The sequence below is a fragment of the Hippocampus comes genome, unplaced genomic scaffold (genome assembly GCF_001891065.2).
Source record: "Hippocampus comes isolate QL1 unplaced genomic scaffold, H_comes_QL1_v1.1 scaffold6, whole genome shotgun sequence".
NCBI lineage: Eukaryota > Metazoa > Chordata > Actinopteri > Syngnathiformes > Syngnathidae > Hippocampus > Hippocampus comes.
The window spans coordinates 362,967-380,466 of record NW_017805833.1 but is presented as its reverse complement, the minus strand read 5'-3'; the positions used below and the strand labels follow the sequence as shown (position 1 = coordinate 380,466).

Genomic DNA, 17,500 nt, shown 5'->3' with positions numbered 1-17,500 from the left:
CTGAGACATCACCCTCACACTCACACTAAGACAACCGGTGCCCTGTGTGTGTGTGTGTGTGTGTGTGTATGTATGTATGTATGTATGTATGTATGTATGTATGTATGTGTGTGTGTGTGTGTGTGTGTGTGTGTGTGTGTGTGTGTGTGTGTGTGTGTGTGTATGTATGTATGTGTGTGTGTGTCACTCAATCGGTGAGTTTGAAGATATTAGCCTGGCTATGCTCTTCAGTACATGATGAGTAAACTGTTGGGGCCGTGGAGCTGCTTGTTACGAGCTGTGTGATGACAGCTACGGTGGATATAAAAATTCTACATACCCGTGTCCAAATGCCAGGTTTCTGTGAAATAAAAAGTAGACCATGATAAATGTTTTTTTCTGAACAACCCAAGCGTGTGCACATGGGGATGTTGTGTTTTTTAAAATTAACTAATCAACATTCAAATGCAAAATAAATGGGAGTCTACAGACATCTGCGACCATTTAAAGTGTCTCTGATTGGTTTGGATAGCCTTCTGCTAGAGAGCCAAAAATGTCAGGAAAAGCCCACTACAGCATCTAGACTTTAGTTGGGGTAAATCACAGGCGCTTAAAACGGTGATAGTTTTGTGCTGACTCCCACTTGAGATTGTTTAATTCTGAACAGAGCACACTTGTGGAAACACGTGCTGAACTCAGCTCCATCTAAAATATTTCTCAGACTAAAAGTCACATTAATGGGGGGAAAAAGGTTTGAAATGATCTATCTTGGAGTCTTTTTTTTTTGTATGTTAGGTTGTTGTTTTTTACAAAAACCTGGCATTTTAACAAGGGTGTGTAGACTTTTTCTATCTACTGTAGTAAGTTTCAGGGGGGTTTAAGAACCTACTTAAAGTTTTCTGGAGGCGCAGGACATAGGAAATGTTGGAAAAAGATTTGCGTGAGTGCATGCGCGTACGTGATAGTGTCAGTGTGTCAAATCAATGACGCTCCGCTTGGTCCACACGGAGATGCTCGTCACAGCAGCAGAAACCGAATGAGCCACTATGATGGACACAAAAGTCCCACAGAGAATGAGATCACACAGAAGTTGACTTTGCTGGAAGATGCGCGCAACCGATACTCACAGCATTGATGCCTCTGTCTTTCAGTTCGCAGCTGTTCTCTGATTCATACAGCGCTGAGGAGAGAAGCAGCAGGAAATGACTTCTCACATAGTTGTCAACCCTCTTGAAATGTCTGCCCGCCTCGCAGAGGTTTCGTGGAAAAAGTTCAATGAGCTTGGATAAAAGCCCCCAATAATTTTACATACACTTGCAAAAGTGAAATATTGGCTTTTGTTTGTTTGTTTTTTTTGGAAACTGACTGATGACTGGGAACCATCTCATGATTCTCCTTATTGCTGTTCCCTTTAAAGAATTTTTAATACTAATGTAATCAATGTTTAATGGTTGTGCTACACTGTAATGCGATGGTTTAATTTAAATGAAATCAATTTGACACGTTTTCTTTTTTTAAAAAATGGTCTGTGTCTTACAAAATCTGCCAAGGTGTGCAAACTTATGAGCAGATCTGTACATAATTAATGCCCACAAAAGGAGTTTGGATTAATTCAAATTATGTTGCCACAGATAAAGGTCTGGAGTGGATAGAGGATTTTCTTTTTTTAATGTACCGGTAATTATAAATTTCACCAAGTAAGTAAAAATGTCATCACACAAGTGTTTTAATATACCACTATGTATGGGGTATTGCTTCACAAATGATACAATGTACAGTGTACACACTACAGCTTTACGCCATGAAAAACACGATTGCTAATTTTTTCTTTGTTTTAGGAAAATGTTCAAAAATAGGTATGTTACCAAAAAGCTTGCGCAGTCGGGTGACGCCGGCCACAAAGTTGTGGAAGGGCAGGTGAAGGTCTCCAGATGAGAAGCGCTCATACAGCAGCTGGACTACTTTCGCATCACACTTCATCCCTGACAGAGAGAGCAGAATTGCAGCTGTACATACTCTATAACTGTGTGTGTGTGTGTGTGTGTGTGTGTGTGTGTGTGTGTGTGTGTGTGTGTGTGTGTGTGCGTGCACGCATACCCACGGCTTGCAGAGCGGCACTGAGTTCAAAAGGACTCATGGTGCCAGAAGAGTCCTCATCAAATTGGAAAAAGATAGCCTAAAAAGAGAAACAGGGTTCTTAATTACGTTTCGTATTTATTTCATGTACAATATTATATCAAAACAGTACAAAATGGTCTTAATTGCATAGTTCCAAAATGGAAGCAATAAATCAGTCCTTACAGGTTTTCAAGGTGTTTGTGCGCTCGAGAACAATTCTCCATTCATGCCCCTCAGTAATTAAAATTCTTAATAGCAAAAATAAATCCGAAGTACATATATTCAAAATTTTGATCAGGAAACCTGGTAAAAAAAAATGCAGGTATTAGTAGTTAGTTTGTTGCCATAATTACAGTAATCATCTGATTATTGCATGTTTTTTTCTGAGATGCCAACATTTATTGATGCTTTTAAATTAGCCTTTACTCTCTCTTTACTTAACTGTTGTTGACATAATTTTAAGCTAATATCAGCTATTTTCAGTCATTTTGAATCTACTGTCAATGGTGGTTCTAAGTGTAGTGGTAAATATTGAAACTGAAATGAGGACAAGTGCTTTAGAAAATGCATGGATAGTTAAGCGGAGGAGGGTTGGGGGAATGGCAGTACAGTACTGTAAGTGAGCTCTTTAAATTTCAGTGCAGTGAAACGTGTTGGTGCAAACTGCTGTTGGTGCAGTTACCACCCCCTGCAGGACTGGAGTGCAACAACATGTTTCAATCAAATGTGTCAGACACACACAAAGCGGTTGTTACCTGCAAGTGGCGTAGATCAGACAGCAAGGCCTCTGTTTGCTGACGGTTGAGGCTGGCTCGTCCTTTGATCTTATCAGCACTTTTAAGAATGTTTCAATGGGAGAAAGGAGGACAAATGAGGGCAAAAATGTGACTGAAAAGGTCTGCCTATCGCATTGCTCCTACGATTGCCACAGGGTGTACAAAGTTAGCTGGCACAGGCTGCAGCTCACCCTAATGAGAAGTGCCGGTGATAAAAATGGGGTGATGTGATGGTTGAAGGTTCAAGAAGAACCGAGAAGACTCGGGCTGAATGTGGGTGGATGGCAGAGCGTGGTGCACACACTCCCTGCGTCATAGCTTGCCTCCATCACGGAGTAGATAGACGGTTGCCAGGGGAAAGAGTGTGTCCTCCCATAGCCGTGAACGGCTGATGTTGTGTGACTAAAGTGGCTATTAATAGCGTATATACAAAGGACGTTTGCTGGTGTGTGTCGGCCACCATGAACGGCACTCGCGTGGCGTTCAGGGCCAAAACGCTAACCGTAAAAGTAATTTGCAACTTGGACTAAGCAGGATTAAGCAGCATCACTGGGTGAAAAGGATACATCCTCTCCAAAAATGAGCTGCCTGCATGTGTCCAGCGGCAGGTGATAATCTTTGTCCAGGACTGACATTGAGGAGGGGAAAAAAAAAAGACAAGAAAGAGGAGAAAACAAAATCACCAGTGCAGGATGACTTGAGGATAAGGGCAAGTCTGGCCACTGTTATGACTCTGAAAGTAATCTTCAATGATGCCAGATCCTGCCTGATTTAGACCCCTCCCTACTCCAAGACACCTGATTGAAATGATCAGCTCATCAGCAAGCTCTGTCGAGGCCTGAAATGATCATGAACAATTGAGGCAGGTGTGTTGGAGTTGGGAGGGATCTAAAACAGGCAGGATACGGCTTTCAAAGAACCGGAGTTCCCTAACCCTGAGTTACGCCACTGATAAGCTTCGTCTAGACCAGTGGTTCTTAACCTTCGATCGAACCCCAGGGGCTCCTTGAATCGGTCTCAGGGGTTCCACGGAGCCTCTGCCATGGAGGTTAAGACACACCCGACTCAACCTGTCAATTAGTTATGACACGCCCGCTTGGCCATCACTGGCTGCAGATGATCACATGACATTGCTTGTCCAATCAGTGCTGCTCAGTAGTCACCGTGTGACTGTCATGGTAGTACGACATACAATTTAAAAAAAAAAAAAACTAAGGCCATGTAATTTTATTTACTTTTTTTCTGTTTTTAATAAATGTGTGTGCTTTTTTAATGTCTTGAATTTGTCAAAAAAATCTAATTTTTATTTTTCACTGATGAAGGGTTCGGTGAACGTGCATATGAACTGGTTGGGTTCGGTACCTCTAACAAGGTTAAGAACCACTGCTCTAGACTGGTGACCTCTGTCATTTCTCTGAGACTTAAGCACTACATCGCCACCTAGTGGTGACCGAGGTTGTACCGGATGGCAGCAAAATCGCAAAAGTCACCTGCGTTGAAAAGCGTCATCAGCTCCCTGGGGTTCAGCCTGTTGTCCTACGTGACAAAAACAGTATTATTAGTCTAAAAGGGCATTTTCTTAAGGTAAGACAGTATATGGTAGCATACTAAGAGGGGTCATATTTTGGAAATCTTGTTTTTATTATTTGTACACCAAAAATTCTCTTTTCTCTTGTTTGTGTGCCTGCCAAGGGCGCACAAAGGGTCAGGGGGAACCCGCTGCCCCATCCCCGCCCCCCCCCCAACAAAATAAATGGATAAACATCCAATAAAATATATCTTGACACACCAGACACGTGTGTATCAATCAGTATCAAAGCCCATGGGTAAGCAGAGCTGCAGTGATAGCCAGCTCCATTGCATCAGACAGTGCAAGAATTTTGCTGAATAAAGTTTGATGTCATTCTTGATCCTTGGGGTATGTCAGACATGTTAAGACAGCTGATATACTGTATCTTTTTTTTTTTTTTTTTTGTCAGTAATGAAATGCATATGTCTGGCATCTAATCGTTACTTACTGGTCCAGCCTCTTCATCAAAAGTCCTCAGAACTCTCATTTTATCCTCCGGTGCAACAGGAGCGGCCATCACCTATTTGACAGATACCATTAGTCTGTTCCACGCACCACTACACTATATATACAATATGAAGGAAAGAGTTTCTCACTGGGAGATAAGTTGAAGTGCATGTGAAATCCGGAGTCCTGAAAGGTAACACAATATCGGGTCATCAATAATGTCTGTGTAGATTCTTAGCCAACCAAGTCATGGTCATCCCCAAAGGTTGAATTGAGGCAACTGAACTCTTCTTCAGTCGTATCCGCTCTCTAATAATAAGCCACAATATTAGACATTATATTTTCAAAGAGACGATTCTGTCTTTCCAAAGATGATTATGGTGTAGCTTGCAGTGGCATTGAACAGTTATTTAGCGACATGAGAGGCAAAGCACGGTATTCGAACTAGCTCCCTGTATGATGCAGTGCTGTCCTTCACCGCTACTAACTCCCAGCGTACAATTTAAAGGAAACATCTCGTGCATTGTTTACACAATTTAAAAAGAAAAAACTTCCCAGGGGCCAAAGCCCCGCAGTAATGAAAAGCACAAAAAGAAGCAAGTACCGCATGGACTGTATTTTAACGCATTGAGGCTTCAATACCAAGCCAGCAAATTATAATTTTGAATTTGGTCTGTGAGTCAGTGTGACACTTTTTTTCCCCCCCATAAGTATTTCTGCTGAAATTAACACCTCTCTGACAGTGTCAGTCAAAAGTGAGAATTATTATCAACTTTTGATGCAATTTCTATTTTCCAACTTTCAGCTTTCTCGCTCTCACCCCAAACTGTTGGCAGTCTTGGAGAAGATGCGGACAAAAAACTCTCCGGGCTGGTTGGGCCGATAGGTGGATGCCACAAGGACGTAATAACCCGGGTCCAGGTGCACTTTTCTCCACACAGCCCTGCGGGACATTGACAGGTGCTGTAAATATGCGTCCTCTGCCTGATCAAGGCAATGAAATAAATGTTTAGATACTGCTTTTTACACAGTTGAAATGAAAAGAGTGAATTTCGAGCACTTGCTTGCAGGGTTTTTTTTTTCCAAGCATGGTGGTTCACATTTGAGGTAGGAATACAGTATAGCCTTTTATAAGACAAGGGACCTTATTATATTCCGTACCTCCGTCCATCTAGTGGAAGAACATTTAATAGTTCTGCCTGTGAGTTTTTTTTTTGTTTTTTTTTACTGGCGTACATAGTTGAAGAAAATACACATTCTTTGTAGTAAATAACACATGGTCGGACCAATTATGTGAAATGGGATAGCACATGGCATACTTGCACTCCTGCTGGGTCAAAAGTAACCCAAATTGGGTGAAATTGCTAACCCAATGCTAGGTCCAAAGGGGACCCAGCCAATGCTGGGTTATTGATAGCCAGCGCATCAGGTTGAGGGTTTGACCCAGCATGTTGGGTCAAGAGTTTATGCCAACAAGGGCTGAAAACTACCAAGAAATGGTTTACCATCTTATCCATCTAGCTGTGGTTACAAACGCCACTGATTTTATTACCAACATTTTCTGAAAGAAGCGACTTTAACCTGTCAGGTGTCGCCACAGCAAGCATGATACATTTGGCGCAATACATATTTCCTGCTACAACCCACCCATTTTCCTTGGGTGGACTGTCAGCCCGGACCTGGATTTGAACCTCAAACCCAAGGCCCAAAGTCACTCTTTTTACAGACTGAGCCATGCATCCACCACCACTGTTGTCTTAGAAAGTTACAAAACTGTCAACGGCGACCACTCTTAGCACTTCAACCTGCACAAATCCAATCCTCAACCCAATCTGATGGAGAAAAATAATTAACCCAACCTTGGGTAAAATTAACTTAATCTACTCCAAATCCTTAGCTCCCCAGCCAGCGAGAGCGTTAGGAAAATAACCCAGCATTCATTTTTTTTTTTTTTGGGACAATGTGATGGTCTTTCAAAGTATTTCAACATGTAAACCTTTTACCTTTGAGCCCTATATTTCCCTGAACGACCAACTGGACGATTTTTCATGAAGAAGTTACGGTCCAGACACATGCCCTGAAGCTGTATGGAATGATAAATCGAATTAAATTATATCATGCCAACCAATGGGGGGAGAAAAAAAAAAGTTCATTCTTTGGCAACCAACCTCCAAGGGAACCTGAAAAACAAAACAAAAAAAAAAAGAAAAGTGTAAGTTTCCCAAATGAAAGTCGGATGCCGGCATGTTCTTTCGAAAGGACGTGACGGAGGACCTTGTAGATGTGGAAGCCCATGTAGAGGAAGTGGACACTGTTCTTGCACCTGCGGTCTTTCTGCAGGATTTCCACCAGCACCGTGCACTTTTTGCCTTTCATCTTCTGCTTCTCGGTCTTCTTGCCCTCGTTGGGGCCGCTCTCCTCATCCTCATCGCCATCTTCCTCGTCCTCCTCATCTTCCTCATCCGGCTGGTCCTGCTCGGTGAGAACCAGCTCAAATTGAGGGTTCTTCCAAAAGGAGCCTGAGGAGAATCAAGTGATGACAAGAGAAACGTGTGATGGTTGAAAGCTTCATCCATAAAAAAAAAAAAATAAATAAAATAAACTACGAGACCACTGCAAAATGATCAGATTTTTCAATTTGCAGTATAGGTATATATTACAGAAAAATGCCCCCCCCCCCACCGACCCCCTGATTTAAAGCATTTATTTAAAGGCGGAAAAATGGTCCAAAGTTTGGCAAATGTTGAAGAACGTATCTAAAAACAGCCTTTACGTGATTTATCGCCACTTTTAGGTAGTTTATTGCCAAACTAAACATAAAACAAAGAGAATTAATTGTATAGTTAGCTTTAAGAGTCATTTTAGCTGAACAAACAATGCAAAACGCCTTAGATAGGCTAATGAATAGCATCGAGTCACTGTGTTATAACCTGTTTAAACACAAATGGTGGAGCAGCACTTGCAGACCTACAATGTAACAATACTCACATGCTGATATTCATTCTCCTTGGTGAAAAAATTTTCACTAACTAGTACGGAACTAATATTATATCACCTTACTGTGTCATTTGTAAAACACTTCTTTGGGTGTGTATCTCATTTTCTGTATTATTAATAGCCCCAGGAGGCGAAGGTGCGCAGACCAAAAGGAGCAGCACAATGTCCAATGAATAGAAGCAAAAACTGTTCAATGATTTACAATTAAGTATGAAGTGATTGTAGGTTTTTATAAACTGCAAATTGATAGAGTGCGATTTTTATGTTAAAAAAAACAAACAGAGGCTGGAATGGACTAGTAGCATGTCCATTCATTTCAAAGGGGAAAAACAAATTAAGACATGTGTTTTGAGTGACGAGGTGGTCACGCAGCAAATTAATCTTGTTTCTCAAAACACCATTGTACCCAAAAGTGTCAAGGTGTTTTTTTAGTGTGTGTTTTGAACATATAAACAGTTGTTAGAATACCCATGAGGAATGGTGAAACTCAGATAGTCACTAAATAAAAAGAAATAATAAAACATTAAGAAAAAAAAAAATATATATATATATATATATGTATTTTTTTTTTTCCAGAGCTGTACACTTGACATAGAGTTCATACGGTTGTATTTTCGGCTTCCGCCGGCAGAGCTCCCTTTCAGCCACAACCCTTCATGCTCGTTGATGGTCCATTTGGAAGTGGAGGTGGTGGGGCTAAGGGCCTCAGTAGTTTTTCCCTCCACAAGGCTGTCAGGATTGATACTGCAGAGCTCCACAAAATCAAACTTCTTGCAAAAATCATCAGTGCTCATCCTGTTCCGGATCACACAAAAGAGAGGGTGTTGAAATTCCAGCAAGTGGATCAAGAATAAAGTGTTTCTTTTGGTTTCTCGTGCTCACCAGAACTCTCCATCCTCCCGACGTTTCATTTCAAGTCTCTCTTTCTCTTCTTTGGATATGGCATCCCATTCTTTGCTCCTGCAGACGCACACGAGGAGACAAGCTCGACGTGTAGTCAGATGACATGCAAACGTACACACATAAACTAGGACGAAACGATTGTGAAAAATAATCTAATTGCAACCCCGCCCCCATTAATATTGCGATTGCGATTTAAGATACAACCATTTTTTTCAAGGTACTCTTCCCATGTATTTTTCAACAAACACAAGCAATAAATTAATCCGTATGACAATAAACAATATCACATTTATTACGAAACGATTGTGAAAAATAATCTAATTGCAACCCCGCCCCCATTAATATTGCGATTGCGATTTAAGATACAACCATTTTTTTCAAGGTACTCTCCCCATGTATTTTTCAACAAACACAAGCAATCAATTAATCCGTATGACAATAAACAATATCGCATTTATGAAACATAGATGGTTATTTTAGGTGAGCCTTACGCTAAAATAAAGGTACATGAACCCTCAATTTATCCATTTATATGAAAGACAGTTTATTTAAACTCGTTGACTTGCAGTCTAAAGTCTTCACTCTGACAACATCCGCAAAATGTGGCCGAACAAATGTGGCTTGAAAATAATTCAGCGAATCATAAACTGGGTCATAACAATAATAGAAGCGTTATTACTTTTTATATTTCATGAAACACATATATGGAAACATTTGGACTGCGCTTTCTTAGCACTTATCAAGACACGAAATAAATAAATATTGTATACATATTGTCGATGTTAAAAAAAATAAATAAATAAATAAAAAGTGACCCAAATACTGTAAAGGTTTTTGAAAATCACATTCTACATAAACTGGGTCATAACAATAATAGAAGCGTTATTGCTTTTTATATTTCATGAAACAAAAATATGGAAACATTTGGACAGCACTTTCTTAGCACTTATCTAGACATGAAATAAATAAATATACAGATTGTCCATATAAAACAAAAATTGACCCAAATACTGTGTAAAGGTTTTTGAAAATCACATTCTCCTGCAATGCAATATCAATTTGAATTTGATTTTAATTTGAACTCAATCACAACACACACACACTGTGTGTTCTCACTTGTCACTCCAGGGCCCACGGTACTCAACAAAGCCCCACGGATTCCTCACCCTAAGGAGCAAAATCTCATCCCCCTCATGCCTCACCTGAAAACAACAAGAATAAGAATAAGAAAACCTTTATTCGTCTCACAATGGAGAAATTCCCAATTTACAGCAGCAAAGTTATGAAAGGAAGAAAGTAGAAGAACAAAAAGTACAGGAGCTGCTGTAAAGGCAGCCACTCTCGCGGCGCCATCTTGAAGTCATCATAACACAATAACAAAATAATACAAGACATCAGACACTGACAGTCATTCAATCTGAACCACTTTTCTGCATACTCTTTGTCGTTAGAAGCAGTTATAGATGAAAGAGGAGAGGATGGATGTTTCTACGCTGTCGTCATATCATATTTTTGGGGTGAGGGAAAGTTTACACGTTTACACAGAGATTGTTATTTGCAGTCAGACTCTGTGGCGAGATGGTCAAATTTGAAAGTCCCGATGAGCTCAAATGAGATGACGGGACGATAAAATGATGTGACATTGTCAGATGAGGTGATAAAATTGTGACGTTATTTGACAAAATGAGTTTATGAAATGAATAAATGAATGAAAACATGATGAGACGTGATGAATGAGAATATGAGGCAAGCGGGGAACATTTTAAGATGATGATAAGAGGAGATCATATGATATCATAAAGTGATAGAATTATCAAATGAAAAAATATGAAATTTGTTCAAATGAAATTAGGATATGAGATTGTGAATAAAATAATGAGGTGTGATGTTGAAATTAAATCAAATGCGGTTATGAGAAGAATAAAATGTAAGTGGAAGAGATGTAATAAAATGAGGTTATGGAATGGTTACGTTTTAAGTGATAAGATGTCATAATATGACGTTATCATGTGAGAAATGATAACATGTTGAAAAAATATAATAAATGAGACGCGATGTTGAAACAAAATAAAATGAGGTTATGAGATGATTCAACTGTAAAATGATAAAATGTAATATAAAGTGGGTATTTTGTGAGATTTTAAAATGATAATCTGTTCAAATGAGATTATCAGATGAGATGGTTAGGTTATAAAATGATGACTTGCAAGGTGGAAATGAAATGAGAATATGAGATGATCTAAAATGATGTTATGTGGTGAGTGCATTATAAAATATAAAAAAAATATTTCACAACATGAGATGCTAAAATGATCATTTTATGGGATGGGGCAGATTGCATGTGTTAAGAACCTGGGTATAAACTTTCCTGGTCGGTGTCGGTGATGGCGTAGGCGTGGCCCTTTATCAGCCCGTCTGCATTTATTTTATTCACTTCCTTGTAGTTTTTGGCCTGTGGAAACAAAAAACAAAGGCCAAAAATCCTTGGCCTGCCATGCGTGCAAACTTGCATGTCACGACATCTCCTCTGTACAAAACCTCAATAAAGCAGCTGAGCAGACTGCCACGGGCGAGGGCGGCCGTCAGTAACCTCCAGAAGACGCGAGGGGTGTGCGAGGAGACGGGCAGGGAGTACGCGATGCCACCCGTGAAATCTTCCATCCCCTCCGAAATGTTGCCGCCCCTCAGACACCCGTACGATCCCATTAACCTGCCAGCGTGCGGGAAAAGCAACGATGAAAAAGGCGGGGCCGCGTCAGACTTGACACCGCCGGCATATGCTCGGAAGCGGCGCCACTGACTTGGCGTAGGCCTTCTCCACCAGGGCGCTCCAGTACTCGTTGCGGGTGTGAGAGTAGCTGAATAGCAGGCGGCCTTCTCGCACTGGCAGCCTGTCATCCACAACCACCTCCACCCACTCGCCATACTGCCAGAACTGGACGGAACACGGGGGACAGACAACAGCCATCGATTAGATGAATCACGCAGGAAGTGGTGTCAAAAGACATCAAACTCTTGTTACCAAATGCAAAGCAAGACACCCCGTAGACACGGGTTTAACCCATTAATCTGCATTATCACGCAGGAAGTGGTGTCAAAAGACATCAAACTCCAAATTGAAAGCAAGACACCATTAATCTGCATCTTGATTTCGTCTCAAAACAAAGTCAAATTGCACAAGGCTGACAGGGAAAGATGGGCTGTTAAATGAGTGAAGTGATAAAATGCACAGTTCTCTTGTCCTTTTAAAGGCAGCCCTTTCCAGGTGGTTGTGACGCAGGGTGTGTTCTCGACAGGCCTGCAGATGTAAGTGTGTGTGTGTGTGTGTGTTCCAGTGGGTATTCACTGCCTGCACGCTCTCAAATCACCATGACAGGGCAAAATGAGTTTACAGTCCCTACGTCCTGCAAGTTGAGTCATGTCGCATTCTTGTTAGGAGTCTCCAAAGGGAGCTCTGGCCCCCGGGGAAAACACACCGAACAGCTCATACCGCTAAATTCTTCAATAATCTTCCATAAGAATATGAACGTGCCTCGTCTTCGAGCAGTAAGTTGCCCCTCATTGAATGCATTATTTCTATTTTTTTGAAAGCCATGATGACACGTTTCATACCTATGTGAAGCATGTGAAGGTGTCACGCAAGCTTCAGCTGCAAGCAGTATGAAACTGAAGTGTAGCGCTACTACATTAATTATACAATTCAATGATTGATTATTTGATAGTAGCCCGCCCTCCATAATTGGCACCCCTGATTAAAAGCCCAAAAAGAAATTCCATTTTTTTATTCAATTTTTTCAATTTTAGCACCCTGTGTGGTCGCTCCACTTAATATATTACTCACCCTGAAATGAAAGATGCCAGCATAAGAGTTGGACAGGCTTTGGTTGGGCGGCACCACCTTGACAAAGAGTTTGTGGTGCATGGTGAGACAGGACAGCGCCGCCAGCAGCCAACAGTTACCTGGGGAGACAAACCACGGGTTTTGTGTATCGGCCAACCATGTTGCTGGAAGGCAGCAGGAAATAGTTTCAAACAACTGGCATTCCATGGAGTGCAATTCCCGGTACTGTCAATCCCTGACCACAAACACAAAAATATGTAATAAAGTCACATTCCACTACAATAGAAATCATCTGTTCCGCGTTGTTTTTTGGTCTACATTGTAAATCACCATGACAGGGCAAAATGAGTTTACAGTCCCTACGTCCTGCAAGTTGAGTCATGTCGCATTCTTGTTAGGAGTCTCCAAAGGGAGCTCTGGCCCCCGGGGAAAACACACCGAACAGCTCATACCGCTAAATTCTTCAATAATCTTCCATAAGAATATGAACGTGCCTCGTCTTCGAGCAGTAAGTTGCCCCTCATTGAATGCATTATTTCTATTTTTTTGAAAGCCATGATGACACGTTTCATACCTATGTGAAGCATGTGAAGGTGTCACGCAAGCTTCAGCTGCAAGCAGTATGAAACTGAAGTGTAGCGCTACTACATTAATTATACAATTCAATGATTGATTATTTGATAGTAGCCCGCCCTCCATAATTGGCACCCCTGATTAAAAGCCCAAAAAGAAATTCCATTTTTTTATTCAATTTTTTCAATTTTAGCACCCTGTGTGGTCGCTCCACTTAATATATTACTCACCCTGAAATGAAAGATGCCAGCATAAGAGTTGGACAGGCTTTGGTTGGGCGGCACCACCTTGACAAAGAGTTTGTGGTGCATGGTGAGACAGGACAGCGCCGCCAGCAGCCAACAGTTACCTGGGGAGACAAACCACGGGTTTTGTGTATCGGCCAACCATGTCGCTGGAAGGCAGCAGGAAATAGTTTCAAACAACTGGCATTCCATGGAGTGCAATTCCCGGTACTGTCAATCCCTGACCACAAACACAAAAATATGTAATAAAGTCACATTCCACTACAATAGAAATCATCTGTTCCGCGTTGTTTTTTGGTCTACATTGTGCAAAGTCCCTCACGCGAAGGTTCACCTCTTGCAGACAGTGTTTTCCCATCAAGGAGGCCTCGATCATTCCTTCCATACTCACCTAGCTGACCTTGGCAGATGTCAGTGGTGCCGATGGTGCCCTCCACAAACACGGCATTCTCACTGATGTCCTTCAGGGGTGGACGAAAAGAAGACAACGTGAGGGCAGCGAACACCCAAAGTCATGGAATGTCCCAAGAAAGAAAATTGCGCAACATGTACACTCCCAGGACAATTTTTGTGTGCCTCACAAAATCTAATGTTTGCCATTGTTTTCTAATTGTTATTGTTGACAATTGCAATAAGTCAAATTGGCTGCGATAAACGAATGCTCTGTCGCAGTGGTTCTCAAATATTTACGTCACTTGCCATCTAAAAAAATACTTCGCTCTCCCAGTAGCACCATCATGACTAATATTAAATACAGTAGTGTAGTAGGTGTCAGTGTTCATCAAATTATGCCTAAAAAGTCCAGTATATTTAATATTATTGTTAGCTGATGTAACATTATGCAGTTTGAACACTAACACTGTGCTTAGCTGGCTGAAAAGAAGGGGAAAAACATAAGTAATGGTTCAATTATAGTGTGTTGCACATAAAGGACAAATAAAATGTGTACATAAATGCAAAAAAAAAAACACCTAGTTCATTAGATATTTGAAAGTTACATCCAAGTCAACTGTATTTAAAAGTGCAAAAAAGAACAAGTTGAAACAGTCAGTACAAGTTTCATTCTGAAATATTTAAATGCATTTCGTGTTTGAAATGCTGTAAATCTTATTTTCATACCACGAGAGATAGGCTGCATACCACACTGTGAGAATCACTTAGATGAATCAATGCAATCAATTTGTTATGCTGGACGCACTGGAATAAGAACTGGTCAAATCTGTCTGGTCTACCTTTGGTCTCTTCCACTTGATGGCCTTCCTGGGGTCGTCATCCTCTGCCATACCGATAGACTTCTGCTCGGCTGGAAAGCTCTGATCAGAGAACATCTCGCCGGACTTGAGACACTTCTCCAGGAGACTGTTAAAGTCCTGATCCTTAAATTTAATAGGGTTGCGGAAAGAACCTAAAGAAGCCTCCATGCTGTCAATGGCTGTCAGTCAAGTAAACAAACACTTGAATCCGCTGGGGGTGATTTCAACACAGAGCCCACAGCCTGAAAGAGAAGAAAAAGAGGAAGCTCCGGCAACGGCATGCACACAGCTCGGGAAGATATGCGGATTGCCCGGAGCGGGGGCGTGGGTCGTGGAGCTGGGCGTGGAGCTGGAGTCAGTCATGACAACATTTTTTGGATCCTGATCATTTAAGATCCAGCAGCATTGTTTGTCACTTCAGACAGAAACAAATGGGCACTCGTAAGTCCAAGTCAGGGGAAGGTTTTCGAGTACCTCGACCGACAAACTACCTTTTCGACTATTTTCTTTATTTACAATATGTATTTACAATTTATGTGACATTTTCAGTCTTCACTGTATTTTCTTTTTGTCAATTGTATTTTGAGTTTAGGAAGCCAGGTTGTCAGTTACCTCTACTGGGCACTAGATGGCAGTATAGTCCAACTGCACTTGTCTTGAGGCTTGCTAACTGGTCCGAGCATGTCAATGATGAAGGTCATAAAACAATGAATGGAACAATATGTGGAGAATATTTAACCTTTGAATACGCCAACTAAAAGCTCAATTTGGAGCTCCCATTGCTTCGATAGGATCAGTATTGTGGTTGTTGTTTCTTAAAATGTACATTAGGAAAAATTTTTAATTTGATTCAGTGCGGTTCGACGCAACCAGACTATGGCTGAGGAACAGCGCTGAGAATGTTTGTGCAAAAAAAAAAAATGCCTTTACAAAGACTAAAAACAATGTTTTAATAAAATTTCTCTACGGGATAAAAAAAAAAACACTAAAATAAAATGTTCAGTCATATATGACTTTTATAATGCTTAATTTCATTTCCCTTTTGTGGTAAAATCTGTATCAGAAAATATATTGCACTTTAAAACAATTAAAAAAAATAAGATAAAGTTTGTTTTTTTTCTCTTTAGGGAAAAAATCTATGATTAAATCAAATAATAGATATGATAAATTTAGATTAATATAAGATTAAGAAATTGATAAAATAAAAAGTTATATACTGTATCACTTTTTATCAATAAATATTTTTTTAAAAATCAAGCTATAGTTTGCTTGAATAAAATAATCTAGAATAATATATTAATACAATAAAAGAAACGGTTTTATACATTTTATGCGACTTTTTTTAATATATTGTACAGCACAACTGAACGTACCTTGAAGCATAAAATCTGTACAAATAAAATAAAAATTGAAAAAATTAGATACAAATAAAATGATTTAAAACACTGAAATAAATTAACCATTCGGGATTATGACAGTCTAGTAAAATAATTTTATATATAATAAAATATATTAAAATAAGTTGGAATAAACCAGAATAAGATCAAATAAAATGTGAAGTATCACTTTTTTTTTGGATACAGTTCAATTGCATTTCCCTTTTGGGCAGGCAGCGATTATAAAATAGTAAAACTAAAATAGTAAAATATAATTTTGCAGTGTACTAGAGTAGCTTCAATGAAAAGTAGAAAATACCTTGTCTGTTTAACATACTTTGCCAACAAAGATGATTCGGATCTGTATTTTTGCTACATTTCATATACTACCAATTCATTCGACAACAGGTGCAGGTGTTCCTAATGTTGTGACCTCTGGAAATTCCAAACACAAATAGGCAAACATCACAATATTGTTACTGGCATTAGTTTTTGTCTTTCGGGTGAAGTAAAAAATGAAAGAAAATAAAGGGAAGAAACTCCTTGAGATACACTGATAACAATCGAAACTGTTGCCAGATGATGTCATCACTAGTTTTTGTGTTTTGTCATAATGATCTGGTCCAAATAGGTCAGGAAGGCCTCTCTATAGCGCATTCGTGAACTTCGCTTTTCATTCAATTTGAAGTGGATGTCCAATTACCGTCCCCTTTGCCCTCCTCCCCCTTCTATCGGTGCCATTCATGATGTTGAGGTGGATATCCATCTCCAAGAATCCGTTGTCCCGCCGCGCTGTCTCTCCATCACACGGCCGATTACACCTCAAACGTGAGACTGACCGGGACTAAATAAACAAGAAGAATAGAGACACGGATCCGCCTAATGGTCACCATTTAAATCCATTCACGGGCTCTCCATTGTGTCCGTATGCTCTTTGAGGCCCCCGATTATAGGAAGCCTTCAGTGACAAAGGTCAGAGGGCTGAGCAGACACTCCCACACCTCCGTGACCCGCTCTGATCCCACGACCCTGACACCAGGAGCCTTCGGGCCCCGCTCGCTCTCCCAGCTGGTTAACCGGCTTTGTCCCGCCTCGTTTTATGCCGCATCACTCACGCATGTATTGGCTCAAACGTTTCAGGGGACAGTAATTGGGCTTGGTCACACTGAGGAGGAATGATATATAAAAAAAAAAAAAAAAAAAATCCTCGTCTCACCCCTCGGGTGGTGTCCGTCCCTCATTCAGCTCGGGTCCTCTACCAGAGGCCAGGAAGCTTGAGGGTTCTGCGCAGTATCCTTGCTGTTCCCAGCACTGCACATTTCTGGACTGAGATGTCCGATGTTGTTCCCGGGATCTGTTGCAACCACTCATCTAGTTTGGGGGTCACTGCCCCGAGTGCTCCGACCACCACAGGCACGACTG

At 40.7% G+C, this 17,500-nt stretch overlaps 1 protein-coding gene and 1 long non-coding RNA gene across 3 annotated transcripts; one reads left to right on the top strand and one right to left on the bottom strand.

The window, feature by feature from the left end:
- The first annotated feature begins 291 nt into the window (after positions 1 to 291).
- Positions 292 to 14,454, top strand: LOC109526394 (uncharacterized). The gene is made up of 4 exons (XR_002170324.1): positions 292 to 370; positions 2,940 to 2,942; positions 8,301 to 8,309; positions 14,444 to 14,454. It is a non-coding gene; the product is annotated as an uncharacterized LOC109526394 (long non-coding RNA).
- Positions 423 to 14,983, bottom strand: capn12 (calpain 12). 2 transcript variants are annotated; one of them, XM_019887666.1, is made up of 22 exons: positions 14,682 to 14,983; positions 13,841 to 13,910; positions 13,435 to 13,553; positions 11,592 to 11,725; positions 11,329 to 11,500; positions 11,159 to 11,242; positions 9,907 to 9,992; positions 8,770 to 8,847; positions 8,492 to 8,682; positions 7,165 to 7,409; positions 7,059 to 7,070; positions 6,894 to 6,973; positions 5,711 to 5,833; positions 5,040 to 5,076; positions 4,892 to 4,963; positions 4,364 to 4,409; positions 3,440 to 3,501; positions 2,853 to 2,921; positions 2,077 to 2,155; positions 1,845 to 1,961; positions 1,107 to 1,159; positions 423 to 1,023 (listed from the first exon to the last, which is right to left on the bottom strand). In XM_019887666.1, the coding sequence occupies exons 1-22, from the start codon at positions 14,868 to 14,870 to the stop codon at positions 997 to 999; spliced, it is 2,145 nt and encodes a 714-aa protein (XP_019743225.1). In that variant the 5' UTR covers positions 14,871 to 14,983; the 3' UTR covers positions 423 to 996. The 2 variants fall into 2 exon arrangements, with proteins under 2 accessions (XP_019743225.1, XP_019743226.1); XM_019887667.1 differs by lacking the exons at positions 13,435 to 13,553; positions 13,841 to 13,910; positions 14,682 to 14,983 and adding an exon at positions 12,632 to 12,889.
- Positions 14,984 to 17,500: the final 2,517 nt, after the last annotated feature.